Raw genomic sequence first — 16,327 nt, forward strand, 5'->3', positions numbered from 1 at the left:
AATTGTAATATATTTTTAAAAATGTGATTTTATTTTACTGAATTATATTTTTTTGTGTTGGGTTCTTTATTTTGTGTTTAGAAAATACATACATATGTATTATCGGTGTATGCATGCACTTATGCATTTGTGCAGTCGTTGAGCTTTGTCTTTCGTTCCAATATGTTTATGTATAGTATACATATAACGGTATGAATGTACGATTATGTGGTCTGTATGCATGTCTGTAAGTTTTTCTCATTTCGTTTATTATTTATTACTAATTTCTATGTGGTTACATTGTTATAATTAAATCGCTTACGACTAAGACTTTCGTTTATAATTCACTAAATTGGCTCGATGGAGGATAAACGTACATTGGTATAAACTATATATGTGTATGTATGTATGTAGTCATGCGTCTATGCATATATTTATACATATAGGGTTTATTACAGTTGTAAGCATAGTTTTTTAGTGTTTTAGGAAGTTATCAAGCATTGTTAGTGTAGATGTATGATGCTTATTCGAACTATATACGAGGATTATAAGCAGATTTTGGGTCAAGGAGAACTTTGTGCGTATTTAATAGAGTGTTTTGATGCGCTTTGGCTAGTTACAGCTAATTAATGTAATAGATAACTGTATTTTAATTGAAGTAATCAAATTAGCATAAGCTAAGTGTACAAGTTTAGCATTTTGCTTATGATACAGCACAATTCCAATATGATTATTTTTTGTTAGTGTTAAATGCATATTAACTTATCGCTATGAATATTATCTAAACGTAAATATATTATGCGCTGTGTTTGTATGTATACAGCATATATGTGTGTGTGTATTACGATAATTCTAGCACTAATCTAGATACTCATATGGTATGCGCTTATAAAATATTTGATACTATTTTAAATTTTATATATCTAAATGTATGTCTATCTGTTATGTATTTATGTTTTGCTAAATTATAACTAACCTCAATTAAATTAACGCTAATATGTTCGAAGAAGACTTAATGCTCAAATTATATAAACCTTCGACACGCTTCAAACATCGTTTCTGATTAATTCCTTCATTCTAGATCGCTAGATTTATGCTATCTCAAACCTTTCTAATGCCACGATAATTTTCGCTGATCCTTTCAATGGTTAGCCTAAACCCACACATCCTGCTTTTAGTCTCATTCGTGCAAAATCGCACTTAACCGCTCTTCGACGGCAACCTTTCGCGATTTCCACACAAATTCACAGACGGCAATAACACATGCCACACCCATACCGCCCATTAGCACGACGAACACACCGCCCACATTCGCCAGACCCAACTCATTTGCGGCCGATGAGGATTTCGATGTCTCAACGCGACAACTGCCACCGCCACGCTTCTCCTTCCACCATTTGGTTTTCAGTATGTGCAGTTTGCCCTCCTCCTGCAGCTTAAGTATGACGCCATTGATGGCGGTGCGATAAGGTGAATCTGTAAAGCAGCGAAAATTGCATTATTTACCGCTATACTCTGCACTTTTGTTGCATATAATTGCAGCAATGAGTTTTTTGTAAAGAAATGGATAAATTTTGTCTACTTACTCGGTGGCGCTGCTATGCCATAACCCTTGGTGTCCAACATGCCGCCGACTTGTGTCAGCTCACAGTTACGTTCGGTCACATATTCGATGGATGTGGATTCCATGAGGAAAGCATATGAGCCTGCAAGACGATATATTTTCTGAATAATAATACCAAAATTTATGGTTCCTTTTTTTAACATACCTTTGCCCTTGGCTACGCGCTCCACGCCCTCGGCGTTAGTCGAGGTAAATACAGATGGTCGTGCGGACTCCATGAATGACCACATGCGCTGATAGGTTGATATTTTCGATTCCTGTTGTGAAAAGAATTAATAATTGGGTATCAGAAAACTAAATTTCATTGAGATTTTGGTGACATTAAGGGCGCAAACTATATAGTACGTTCACATTAAGTCGCAAACTCGAGTTTACTCGCAGTTTTGTTGTTAAGCATTTTAAATACTACTCATAAAACCGAGTCTTCCATGAAACAAATTGAGTTTAACTTCTTGGTGTTTATGATTCGAAGTTAAGCTCAAAGTGTCTTAAACTTTCATTAAATACAAATCTTTAAACTTGAGGCGAATAGCAAATGTACTATAACTCGGAGTCACTCAACGAACCGTCAGCAAATTTATCATTTTTGGAAGTGTTAGGAAGTAAGCTCTATGGAAAATTTAGGAGTGTTAGGCAGAAAACTTCTTTGTTAATTTACTTTACTAATCCCTCATATGGATCACGATATCCGGTCTTTGACAAAGTAACCTCTGGGTAGCCAAAAAAGATCCGCTTGATGGCGAGCCTGGATTGTGCGCTGAGTTTGGGACCCGCCACGTAAAAAACACTACCAATGAAAAGAAGAAAACAGCCTCGGATATGATATTTCTTCAAAACTAATACGGCTGTGTAAACTGACGTTAGGCTGTACCAAAAACTCCATCAGTATCGGGAAGGACCCCTCCCAGCCGTTCGATAGCAAACGAGTTTTCTGACAACGCAACTCCCTATCGTGAGATTTCTTCAATCTGCTGCTGGAGGAAATAATATGAGCTGAACCCAGAAGATAATTTTTATATAAGAGTGTACAGCTGAGCAAACTCCATAAGTCACTTATTATTCCCGTCCTTCTGCATGGTACAGAGCCATGGACGATGACAATATCGGATGAGTCGGCGTTTCGAGTTTTCGAGAGAAAGGTTCTACGAAAGATTTATGGTCCTTTGCGCGGTTGCCACGGCGAATATCGCATTCGATGGCACGATGAGCTGTATGAGATATACGAGGACATTGACATAGTTCAGCGAATTAAGAGACATCGGCTTCGCCGGCTAGGTAATGCCGTCCAATTGGAGGAAAACGCCGGGAAAGCAGAGGAATAAGATTATGAGATCATCACACCGTTGGAAAGACCAGGTGGAAAAGGACCTGGCTACACTTGGAATCTCCAATTGGCCCCAAACAGCAAAAACGAAGAACCGCGCTGTTGTAAAATCGGCTATAACCGCGTAAGAGTTGTCTAATAAAGAAGACGAATCCCACTTGTATAGTAAAAACTTTGGTGCGATGCTTCACGTACCAGTAAAGCGCTTTGCGACTATCACATTAAGCAAGCTAATGCACATACTACCATCCAATAAATCGTTATTTATATGTTCAATAGTAAGAAAAACTTGCGAACATAGCTCGAAACTTAACATATTTCTCTCTTAGCTTCATTATGTTACCGCTTCGATCTACTCACTCTGAAAAACGCTGCCGTACTGCCACCCTTTAAAGCGCCATATTTTATACGCGTCTGCTTTGCCAGATCCTCAGCGCTTTCAATAGGCGAATCCATGCGTTCGACAGTGAGAAAAGCCGCCAAGTTAGCTGTGTACGAGGAGATCATGATCAAAGTAAAAAACCACCATATGCCAGCCACCATTCGCGTTGATAAAGCTCTATGTTAAAGAAAAGTATTTCAGAAAACTTCGAAGAAGAATATGCAATTATTTAACTTACTTGGGCAAGAAGTCGCAACCTTGCTGCATTAATGAACCGATTGCGAACCACATACAATTCATTAGTGTGAATTGACTTTCTATTTTCTCGCCATGAGCATCAGAATATGCGGGCCATTCGTAAGGTGTGAAGCTGTAAACAAAAAATTATTTGAATTGTGGACTTCTATATTATCCATCTAATAATTACCGTGCTAAAATGAAGAGCAGCACAGAAACGCCCAAATATGCTGTGGCCATGTAGATCCAAACGTCGAGCGAAAGTGGTGAGAGAAATGAAAATAAGTTAGGCGGTTGCTTAACGGGTTTGCGATAAAGCACCGAAACACCCAAGTTCATGAAGGGCATGGTGAAGTCTACTGCTTGTTCGCGCTCAAAGGTGATGGTGAGATCAGCCACCGCAAGATCGGCGCGTTGCTCCAACAGCTCGCGTATCATGCCGTTCCATTCGCTAAGGCAAGAAATATGCAGATTTGTTTGAGGGTCTAAACTCTTCGTGCTTAAAGGTTAACTTACAGAGTTTGTTTGTTGAAACTGCCATAGCTGCCATCAGGCACTAACTGTATTTTGTAATGGAAACCCAGAGCCTTCGAGATTTCATGTATGAGATCAACAACGTAACCTTCAAACTGATCGTTGCCTGTGAGTGGAACTGCTGACTCTTTGCGCATGCAGTACGGATTGCTCTGTAAAGTTTAAAAATGTCTAAAATTCCATACAGAGTCCATTCCTCGCATTAATTTTCGTTGTACTCACCAATAATGTTGTGACCGTCAGCGTTTTGTTCTTCAAGTTCGCTTCAATTTCGCGCTGTTTTTGGCTGTAGGTACGCGTAAAGTTGATACCGTCCGGCAGTGTTGAATTCCATGTGCCAATTTTGCGTATACCCATCGGCCCCAATTCGATAATGTCCAACACGAAATCGGTGCGAAAGCCTTGATGATCAAATTTTATCACATTGGTTAGACCCTTCATTTCGACGATCTTCATATAATTGATCAAACTAAAACCATGCTGCCACGTATTTTGACCATCACAACTAATGGGATGTATATCGATTTGTTGCGATGTATCCAAATCATGTAATGCTTTTGCGAAAAGATGTACCGCATCGTACATTAGCGCAGTCTCCGCCCTCACCGTACTCAAATTGGCAGAGCGTTGTAAGCCCTTGTCGTCGAAACTCCACTGACGCACCACATCCGAGACGACTTTTTCGTTAATCAGACGAAAGCCGGTTATATTCGTGCCACCATAACGGAATTCGTCTAGGTTGATGGTATGCAAATCCAGTGAGGTAATCAAGTAACTGTGATAGTCGCTCATCATGCCAATTTGTTGTGCCTGCTTGAGTACTTCGTAAATTTTATCGCTGGAACAGTCGAGTACGATGTGCGCTTCGGCGGAGTTTTTGATTTGTTTCAGCAGTGGTCTAGCGTGTGAGAAAGAGTATTGTTAATAGAAATGTGCAAATATTTTTATGCTTGAATTTAATAAAATAATATCATAAAGTATCTTCTTCTTCTTTACTGGCGTAGACATCGCTTACGCGGTTATCTGAGGCTGTTGTTATTTTTTCTTTGGGAGCGGTTTCTACGTGGCGGGTCCTAAACCCACCACATAACCTCGCTAAGAGAGTAGTATACAATTACATATTTATATATCGGGCCTCTTGGTTTAATACCGACGGCCGATCGCAGCCGCTCTCTGGCTCTGGTGAACAAACGCTGCAATCAGACCTCAGCGAATCCTTAAAGCGAGTATGTCGGAGTGGGTCCGCTGAAGCTTCCCCTTTTTTAGCACCTATGCAGTAAGAAAAAATCTTTTCAGAAACCTATGAGAGGGAAATGTAATTGCTCAAGTATGGTCAGCCGAGTGCGGATCAGCCTAGTAACCTATCCAGTCGGAAAGGTTAATGTGAGTTTGACAGATGTGTTTTCTTATAGATTCTCATGCTTTAGTGGCCTGAAATCTGGAAACTAGGAGACAACTTCATTAGATCTTTTAACCTATCTTCTCCTGAGTTTTAAATCCATCAATGATTTTGTACCGTTCATAGGTAAATTTGGCTCGCCGACGGAGGGGCCAACATTACTAGGAATGAAGTCGAATTTTCTGAATGAATTTAAATGAATGTTTACTTAATCGGTATGAACATCCAGCTATCATTATAGCTGAACTCCAGAAATCGCCGGAATATGGCGAGGTTGTGATATGCGTCTTTCTTGACATCGAAGTTTCTTTTGATAATGCGTCCTACGCAAGCGTCATCAAGACACTGAAGAAAACGAATGTTCGGCTGATGCCACTATGGGGAGAGTAAGATTGTTCTTGGTACTATAAGGGTACCACAGGGTTGAGTTTTATCTCTTCTACTATGAAGCCTAGTAGTATATAAACTCCTTGAGTTGCTCACAAACTATGAGATTCCGTCCGAGCCTAATTTAAGAATACACTCTGCGTTATAATTCAAAGAATATTAACTCTAGCAAAGAGATGTTGCAATACGGTAGGGTTAAATATCAACCCGCCAAAAACAACTGTCGTCTTTTTTACAAAGCGCAGATCTCTTCCGGGATTGAGGCACCTAACACTTGGGGGCAAGGAGTTGGAGATGTTAAAAAGATTAATTTCCTAAGTCTCAACTTAGACTCAAACTGACGGTTGAATAGGCAAGTGGAATTAAGCCTGTTCAGAGCCCCCAAGGCACTCATGATATGCATACGCCTAGCCGGTAGATCCTGGGTCTGACGAGAGAACGGTACTGGCAGAAAACGACAGGAATGTGCTACGCCCAGTTACTACTGGAAGGTTACAACATAGCAAGGTTTAGAGATATGATCAACCTCTGCCGAGACAAACTCCGTCTCCTTGCCGTCTCCTTATACTAGGTACTGCAGGCTCAAGAAACACTTGTTCCACATGGGCATAGTCTGCCGGTTTTGTGACATGGAACAGGAATCTCCAGAACACCTGCTTATAGATTGTCCAGCAGTTTGTAGAAGCAGGATTAAGGCCCTAGGAGCCATCTACGTGGACAGGGATCACATCACCTATCTATCTCATTCTATCTTTTAATTATTTTCGATCTATCGATGCAGCTATCATGAGCCAAATAGCAAGCTCATAAAATTTACATAGCTTGTGTATTGAAAGTTTAAGTTTCAAAGTGTCTTGTGACCTTAGAGAGTTCAGGAAAAAATTCAAATAAGACTTTAAACTTTTTGTTATTTAAAATTTAAAATATAGTACTTTATGTAAGAAGAAACAAAATCCAAACGAATCAACATTGTTACTGAGCGTTCAATGCAAAATGCGGTCGCTTACCTATAATCCCCCGATAAACTCAATTGTCGCACTGTAATCGGATACGGTGAGTTATCATGCGCCTTGATTAACTCCTGTAGCCGTACAATGCCGTCATTGTTCTCATAGATAATGGTGAAAGTCTTCCATTCCCATTGCTTCACGATATCCACATAAGCCTGAAGAGCAAACAACGAGATAATATGCATAAGTATAGCGCTGAAGCCGATTAACGGCAAGTTAAGCTCTCATAATTATTTTAAGTGGCTGAAATGTGTGTGTGTTCGTGTGAGTGAGTGTGTGTGTAAATCTGCAGACATACCTTGGCCAGTGTGTTTGGATGTGGATACAAGTTCACCAGGCAGCTTTCACGTCGCAAACGGTAATCCCAACGGTTCTCCAAGTGAGGAATCTACAGCGACAAAAAAAAAAAAAACGATTTGGTTTAAAAACTAACGGAAGTGCTGCAATGATGCAAGCGAATCTAAAGTCGGTATTTGCTTTGGATTTGTTAGTACATAAGCTCTGACTTGCTTGCCTTTAGCATTAGCAATTGCGATAACTGTTAATCCTTACGTGGGTACATACATACCTCCATATTGTCGCAGATGCTTTGCACATGGCTCGCGGTGTTCGAGGATTGTGGCCCGAATATGGCTGCCACGCCAACGTTCAACAAGCCGCAAACTGTAAATAGTGGCAAGCAAAACAAAAGAGAAAAAATTTAAATGTTGAAGCAAACACAAAAAAACAACGAAACACAAACCAAATCAGTATGCTCAGTGCACAAACAACAAAAACAACAAATTTATTTAAAATTCCACGGACACACATGCGAACACGAGCGCATTTGCACGACGGAGCAATGAAAACAAAAACTACACCGGCCAAACTGGTGATAATAACCGTTATTCGTTCGCTTTTATAGCTGGCTTTACGAGTTTGAACAACTCCCCAGCGTCGTTGGTCCCGCCGGTCCTTAACTACTTCACTGCTTGTCTTACGTTTTGTTGTCGTCGCTGTCGCAAATGCGCTACGTAAACATTAATAAACGAGCATGCCTCGGCATTTCCCAGGCGTGCTGTGGTTCTACATTGTTGCCAGTACTGATTTCGTCCGCACTACACCACCGTCTTTAGCATTCTACCAAGGATTACCAACTATTGTGCCGTATTCTCATTCTTATTTTCAATTATTCGTTTACTGTTGTCTTTATGTGTTTGCGGATAAAAAGCGGAAGTCATTCGTATGCGAGTAGCATTTGTTGGCTGAGCTTTATCGCGACCTAACCAACTCGCGTTGCGATTGTGGGAGCGACGTTTCCTAAACCGATTATCCACTATGCGTGTAAACATAGGGAAGATAATATCAAATTTCAGCTAAGCGAGAGCGTGTGATAATAATTTTAGAAAATTGAGGAATTGACTAAATTGGCCAATATAACGCGTTTTTTATAAAAATATTTTTGAAAACTGAGTATGTTTAGCAAGTCTTTTATTATGAGCACAGTGAAAGTAAAAAAGACTGAAAATGCGGCAAGTTCAGGATGAGTTCGTCTTTAGTCGCAAAAGAACATGTGTCTACACTTTTGATTTTTTTATATGGAACGAGCTCTTCTCTTTTTTTTTTGAGCATGTCCGATGAAGAGGCTAATTTTACCGTTATGTATCCGAAAGTCTGCAAAAAGAGACTAATCGTATAAAATCGTAATATAGTATAATACATAATTTTATGTGTATGATTGCCTAGAAGTAAGATCTTTCTGATCTACATAATTAATAAAAGCTGGTATCCTACAAATATGAATAAGCGACTAATTCGCATCCTGTATTAGACCTTGATAGGTAAAAGTTTCGTTTAATTTTGGAGCGCCAGCGCGGCAGAATAAGCCATGCCGAGTTTCTTGAAGATCAAATCCTCAAATGAAAAAACTTTTTATTTTTGGCAAGTTCAGAATTTGAAGCATCCTCATTAATCGTTGAAGTTTTGCGGATACCACTCTTTTCGGTTAAATAGTATTGGCTGGTACCGAATCATGTAAAGGGTGATTCATTTCTTGGTACCCTACTATTTTAAAGAAACAGAACAGAAACCTCAAATTTAATTGAGAAAGTTTATTAGCATTTGAAAAAAAATTCTTTGGCATTTATTTTTTGAAGATTGTCTCTTTCAAATGTTAGCCGCGGCTACGCCACAGATGGTGCATCCGTTGACTCCAATCTTCGATGACTGGTTCGAGCATTTCGACTGGTAACTGGAGAATGACCGCGGTGATGTTTGGTCCAAGGTCTGAATCGAAACGGGTTTGTCCACTTAGACTTTAGACTTTACATATCCCCACTGGAAAGAGTCTAACAGTGGGATATCACACGACCTTGGTGGCCAATCGACTGGACCACAACATGAAATTATCTGCTCACAGAAGTGTTCTGTCAATAAATCCATTGATTGATGTGATGTGTGGAAAGTGGCGCTGTCTTGTTGAAACCAAATGTCGTCGACATCTCGAGCTTCAATTTCAGGCATCAAATAGTCGGTGACAAGATAACGGTCTCCATTTACTGTTACATTCACACAGCGTGTTGGGCGTGGTCAATTGGGGCTAAAATCATCCAATAATGAATGCTGGGTCTCAAGTTGGGTGATGGCATTGCGAATAGTACGATTAGTAGGCCGATTATGTTGACCATAAGTTGAGCGAAGCGTTGGGAACAGATTCTTTACAAAGCGTAAATTTTCGTAATAAAGTTGAAGGATTTGTAAATGTTGCTCGGGAGTAAAACTTTTCCTGATAAAATGCCATTAATACTGAACAAAAATAACATGACTGCTTGACATGACACACGCGTGATCTGTCAAAAAAATCTTATTGAAAAAAGTACTTCTACTTGGATCACACGATATTTATAGGGTGTAGGATTTTTACGGATACTTATAAGTTTCTAAGGACTACTGCAAGTCTACCTACTAAAACTGCGCGGTCTACGAATAAGAATGATATTTCGGCAGTGCATAACTTATTTTTAAGTTTCAAGCGTTTAGATAAGCCTTTGCTTATTCTCATTAAAAGACAGGAATCATGCTTCCATTCTACGCCAGCAAATCTCCCTACAATTACGTCAGCCAAGAAATTCAATCAACTTGTTGTCGGAAACTATAAATAACTACGACATTACGATAAGAGCACGCCAACCACTTGGCAAATGTTTATAAATAAACCAGTGTAATCTGCAGAGTACTCACCCCTTTTGCCCGCATGGAAGCTATCAAACGGCGAGATGCGCTCAATTTGTGCCACCAACTTGGAGCGCGGCAATATTAATCGATCCGAGTTGATGTGCTCGACAGCTTGACGAAAGGCCAACTCCTGTGTGTCGTCGGTCGGATGAAATAGGCCACCTGAGGGGCGAATGCGAAAATAAATAAATGCACATGCATTAAAAGCGGCAACGGCAAGCGGGATAATGTGGTGTGCGCAAACAGCAGCTCATTAAGCGGGGTTATGAATGAAATAGGGGAACGCAGGAGACCATTAGAGCGTGAGCGGTGAGAACAGGAAACAAAAGCAAAAGCGGAATGGCGAAAATGAAAGGTAAACAAAAGTGCCTTATGTGTATTTTTAATTTCGTTTAATTGCGTTAATGTGAATGCAAAGAAGTTCGTAATTTCCGCTCATCCGTACACTCGAGCTCATTAGCCCTTCATAAGCTGCTCAAGTGTACGCTCACTGTTGCTGGCTCCCACTACGCTCGTATATACATGCATAATCTTAAAGTAATAAATTTAATGCAATCAAAAAATCAATAAATCAAAGTGGAAGCAGGCGCAAATAGTCTGCATGAGGCTGATGGAGGCTGATAGTTAATCGAGCGTTGGCGTGGCCGAGTGCGTCTGATAAGCCCACTTGGCAATGTAACTATTTATAAATTCTTCTTCTATTTTTTACCGATTTTGATGACATCGGGCAGCGCCAGCGTGTGCTGTAGCAGTGCGCTGAGCACGGCGAGGCAACAACTCAGACGCAGATAGCGCCAACACCAACGCGGGGACGCCGCAGATTGCATCTTAACACTTTAGCTGGCGCTTTGCACTAAACTACTCGGCGGCTGTATCTTGTTTTAATATTTTTTTCAACTTTTAGTATATACTTTGCCGCAATTTTTTGATATTTTGTTTATTTTCTAGACTTCTTCACTTGCTGCTACTACTCTTCACATACACATACACACACACGCGTATCCGCGCCTCACACTTGCAGATACATTTTTCTTGGCCCGAATGTTTCGCTTGCTTTGACAGTTGGAATGCTACTGAACGCAGTTTGACGCATGGAAAAACGTTTGACTGGATGCTGCGCTGTTACAAATTTTGTCATTTGCTGTTGTTGTTTCTTGTAATCATCTTCTTTGTTGCTGCGAGTTGGTGGTTGCAATGTGACAGTGTTTACGATTACAAATGACAGTTGCGGCAACTGCGCAGTGGATGCTGCGGCGCGCGTGGTGTGGAACCAAGCTTGAGCAGGTGTTTATGAGAGCTTTTTAGGAGAAAAGCTAGTAGGCAGTTTGTACAGAAAATTCCCATTACGAAATGTTTTTAAAAACTGCTATGCCAACTGTTTACAGTTAGTTAGGGCAACAACCACTTTTTTAAGTTCTTCAGCTAAATTTACTCTGGTTTAACTTTCATTTAGTAGCGAATTCGGCCCCGACTAGTTCATTACTCGCACAAACCGTTCATAAACCATAGACCATAAGTTGAGCCGATTTAGATATGGACAAGGAAGCAAAGCAGATGGGTCTGGCAGTGAACGAGGGCAAGACGAAATATCTCCTGTCATCAAACAAATATGTAGTCGTCGCACTCGCGACTTGGCACTCACGTCACTGTTGACAGTCATAACTTTGAAGTTGTAGATAATTTCGTCTATCTTGGAACCAGCGTAAACCCCATCAACAATGTCAGCCTAGAAATCCAACGCAGAATAACTCTTGCCAACAGGTGCTACTTCGGACTGAGTAGGCAATTGAGAAGCAAAGTCCTCTCTCGACAAACAAAAACCAAACTCTATAAGTCACTCATAATTCCCGTCCTGCTATATGGTGCAGAGGCTTGGACGATGTCAACAACGGATGAGTTGACGTTGCGAGTTTTCGAGAGAAAAGTTCTGCGAAAGATTTATGGTCCTTTGCGCGTTGGCCACGGCGAATATCGCATTCGATGGAATGATGAGATATACGACGACATCGACAAAGTTCAGCGAATTAAAAGACAGCGGCTACGCTGGCTAAGTCATGTTGTCCGGATGGACGAAAACACTCCAGCTCTGAAAGTATTCGACGCAGTACGCGCCGGGGAAAGCAGAGGAAGAGGAAGACCTCCACTCCGTTGGAAGGACCAAGTGGAGAAGGACTTGGCTTCGCTTGGAATATCCAATTGGCGCCACGTAGCGAAAAGAAGAAACGACTGGCGCGCTGTTGTTAACTCGGCTATAATCGCGTAAGCGGTGTCTACGCCAATTAAGAAGAAGAAGAAATGCTTTATTAAAAATGATGGAAAATAAGGGTTGCGTGCGTTCCAGCCGGCGAATGTAATGAGATCGATTGTATTATATGCGGCTCTAATAGGGATTCAGGCGTTAGGCATTAAAGGAAATGCCAGATAAATAAGCACAGTGTACAGGCGGTCGGCATTAAGTTATCAGTGCTTTCTGAACAATATCAAGCAATGCTGCGGAAGAAAAAGGCAGTATGGTGTCCATTGCCATCCCGGGCGACGAATAGGAGCGGGTATACAAGTTATCAGAGCAGTCTATAGGAGCCAAAAGAGAAGAAAGAGAGTCAAAAGCTTAACAATGTGGAAGTAACGATAACAAATCTGACTCAAAGGAGGGTGGACCAACAGACTGATACCGAACACCTAGCCCAAATATTAAGTGAACATGAGTGCTTTAAAAACTACCTGTATAGATTCCAGCATGACAATAGTCCGAATAGTCCGAATTTTCCCACGCCTTCAGAGTGCTTTGAATACTCTGTGCATGTCTTCTTTTATTGCCTTCGCTTTTTAAGCACAAGGAAAAAACTTAAAACTACACTTGGTCATAGAACTGGAAAGTTGTAAGTGAAGCGGCAGCGTTAATTATGACAAAACTGAGACATATAGAGCAGATTAGGCGTCCGCAGAGGAGACTTAAACGTGTTATCATGCCTACGAAATAATACTTAATCGGGTGGTTCCGTGGGAGAATCTGGAGTTGGAAGTTGGTTAGGTTTAGCTGATTGAAGTTCCGCACTCCGGCTTCCCTAGTTAAAAAAGGCATCCCTACAATCACAGAAGAAACTATACAGATCGGACATCTATGTACAGTCTTTTTTCTATGATAGATTCGCATTCTTGCGAGTGAAATCAGACATGGTAATCTATCTACGTCTGTTAAGCACCTTCACATTACACGGCGAAGGAAAATGTGTTGGTACAGCGTCTATCAGCGTGATATGTCGACGAAGTGAATGATTCTTGAAAATGTTGGTGCTCTAATTAATTGAAAAATGATTTCTCAATAAGTAAAAGAAAATGTTAAAAGTATTGAGTGTTCATTTCATGATATTCATGACTTGTTTTTAAATTATTTTCCGGACATATGTATGTGTGCAGTCACCTTTAATCCAGCGATAAGTAATTTAAAAATGGATAACATTTTTTGCTACTTTCCAAAGTAGATCGTTTTTGCAACGCATTATTGTAGCTTATACACTTTGAGCCAGCTGAGCAAATTTTAAGTAAATGTGAAATTTGTGTATGTAAGTGTATGCGTAAATATTTGAGTGAAGTAAACAGCTCATGGAAACCGCAACTGACAGCCGGAACGACCCGAAAACCAACAGGAAACCACAAAAACTACAAAGGAGCAAATGTGGTCCAGCAGCGTTTAAATCGTCTCATATTTGTGTTTGCACGCTTAAGGCATATGTGTGTGTGTTCGGGTATGTGATGTGAGTGTGTTTGCGTATGTGAAATTGAAAGCGCAAGTAACTGTCTGTGAATTGGAGTGGTGATGAAACCGAGAAAGGATGGCGGAAAGTAGAAATGAAGAGAAATCGGGGAATGTAATGTATTGCTGGCAGGAAGCAGTGTTTTCGAATGCATGATATGTATGTATGACTGTATGAAATGTTATGATTCCAAGAAAACGGGTATAAACTGGTAAATGAAGTACGGATAATTTGCAATGAAATCGGTTGTTAAAGCGATCAAGGATTTATTTACTTTCTTCGGAATGTCAGATAATGATTGTTCTTTAATTTTCGTTGAAATTTTTTTTTTTGAATTTTTTTTTGATAAGTAATCTTATAGAGAGCTTTAAAGATTTTGCTAAAAATTTAGAAAAAAGATCTATAATATTTCAGAGGTAACGTTGTTAGAGCAACTTAAATTTTTTGCCAAAAACTAATTAATAAAAAATTCTGGAAAGTCAGTTCAAAAATATTTAATGGAATTAGAAAATAAAATTTAAATTTTTAAATTCGGAAATTTGCGCTTTCTAGCTATTTGAAGTGTTCATAAATAATTTTAATTTATCCAATTTAATTACATATTAAGTTCAGGGAACACACTCTGCTCTTAGCCTTAAACCAAAAGTTCACTAAATGTTACGTATACGCACCGCAGCCTCACAAACAGTTCCAAAAACATGCTACTTCTTCTTTATAAATTGTAATATTTCGTAATAATTGCATACTTCCATTTTCTACTGAAGCTGGTAGTACCACAAGGCATTCTCTCTTCTTCTTCTGATTGCGTCTACAATTATAAATTCTGGCATCTCAGTAATGTGTTTTTGCTATAATCGCTCACGGCTTAAGATGCCCGGTTTTATTTTAAAAATTCTCACTTCGCACACATAGCAGCGTGTTATAATTTGTTGGGCATGAAGTTGTTGCTAATACACGCGCATCCTGCTTACGCGCTAGAAAGTATGCTACGCATTATTGGCACCTGTGCACAAATATTTGCCTTTTTCGCTGGCAGGCGGCCAATGGTGAGCGGCGGCGAGTAAAAGCGCGCACAGCACACACACATACACAATCACATATACATTTTTGTCATTCCGTTTGTTTGTATTTGCCGGGCATAACAGTTGATGTAAATTCAACAACACACACCGAAGATTCACCGAGAAACGTGGAAGAGCACAAAGGCCTTCAAAAGTCACAGAAAGGCGAACGCTTAAGCGCTTTAAGCATTCTTATGAGGTTTGCTCAAGTATAAGCGCATATTTGCTGGAAATGCAAGACAAAATATTGAAGAAAATGGAAAGAGAGAAAAAAACGGTTGGAGTCTCACATTTTGCTGGTTGAACGCGCCAGCACCGCACATTTTAGCTTTGTACATAAAGTAGCAGCCAACAAGTGACCAACGCCAATGAGTGTATCTAGAACGACAGCAAAGGGGCCTGTAAAAATTACTAGCAGTAGCAAGAGCTTGCATATTTTTCTGCTCACATCAACTTGCGCGCCCCGTGCCTTGCCGTGTCGCATGCCTGCAGGCATACAATAACCGTCGTAATAATATAAACATCATCACAACAAGGTTAAATTAGGTCAATGGCAGCGAAGACACTGAGTGGGCGTACGAAATCAACAGTTATGCTATATTCTTCAATGCTAGACTTAAAGCGCTTCTTCGCTGTCTTCGAAAGTATTGTCTTCATTTTAATTTCGTAGTTATAGAATTCGGAGCCTTTAATATTAATGAAATTTGAGCGAAACCAAAACAGTTGTGATATCATTTCAAATTATTACTTAATAGTGAACATAAGTGAAGGTATGAACTTTTTCAAAAGTTGAAATAACTGTAGTTAACAGAAAATCTTGAAAATTGGAAGAAACAGGTGTTTCTCTTAAAAATTCAACTCTTCTCTATTTATTATTTAATGTTTAAGTATCGTTGTATTCTGAGAAGTCTCCAAATATGTGTGAGTCTGATCGAATGTAAGTTTATCGACCTCTTTTATAGGGTTCCTACTTTTTTAAAGAAAAAGCACAGAAACTTCAAATTTAATGGAAAATGCTTATTATCTTTCAAATGTTGGCCGAGGCCACGTCTCACGTTGAGTTCAATTTTTGTACTAGCATTTTGATAGACTTTAGACTAGAATATACTTGTATTTAAGATCTCAACGTAAAATGCGCCAAGTCGTTCTATACGTTAGTCCGTGTTACTGCGAACGGCGCCAAATCGAATCTCTACGGTCTTCGTGTACACTCTCAGTTACCGCTGCTACATTTTCTTCACTGCGCATTGGACGTGGTCATATATTATCCTACAATGACTGATGGCTCTCGAAATATGTGATGGTGTTGTAGGTCGGTTATGTTGACCATAAGTTCAGTCAGACTATGTTGCGAGAAATCGTAGAAAAAGTGATTTGCCTCTGGATATCCGAGAAAAATATGGATGCGTTTAAGTAAATTAA

At 39.9% G+C, this 16,327-nt stretch overlaps 1 protein-coding gene across 2 annotated transcripts; it reads right to left on the minus strand.

Annotated features, from left to right (window-relative positions):
• Positions 1-10: 10 nt before the first annotated feature.
• LOC126751467 (glutamate receptor ionotropic, kainate 2) lies at positions 11-11,166 on the minus strand. Of its 2 annotated transcripts, XM_050461756.1 has the most exons (13): positions 10,799-11,166; positions 10,096-10,251; positions 7,445-7,539; positions 7,175-7,264; positions 6,874-7,031; positions 4,303-4,978; positions 4,063-4,232; positions 3,737-3,997; positions 3,548-3,679; positions 3,288-3,486; positions 1,749-1,860; positions 1,566-1,685; positions 11-1,455 (listed from the first exon to the last, which is right to left on the minus strand). In XM_050461756.1, exons 1-13 carry the CDS (start codon positions 10,914-10,916, stop codon positions 1,160-1,162), a joined length of 2,583 nt encoding a protein of 860 aa, XP_050317713.1. In that variant the 5' UTR covers positions 10,917-11,166; the 3' UTR covers positions 11-1,159. The 2 variants fall into 2 exon arrangements, with proteins under 2 accessions (XP_050317713.1, XP_050317712.1); XM_050461755.1 differs by having other exon boundaries at positions 1,566-1,860.
• Positions 11,167-16,327: the final 5,161 nt, after the last annotated feature.

The sequence above is a fragment of the Bactrocera neohumeralis genome, chromosome 2, assembly GCF_024586455.1.
Source record: "Bactrocera neohumeralis isolate Rockhampton chromosome 2, APGP_CSIRO_Bneo_wtdbg2-racon-allhic-juicebox.fasta_v2, whole genome shotgun sequence".
Lineage (NCBI taxonomy): Eukaryota > Metazoa > Arthropoda > Insecta > Diptera > Tephritidae > Bactrocera > Bactrocera neohumeralis.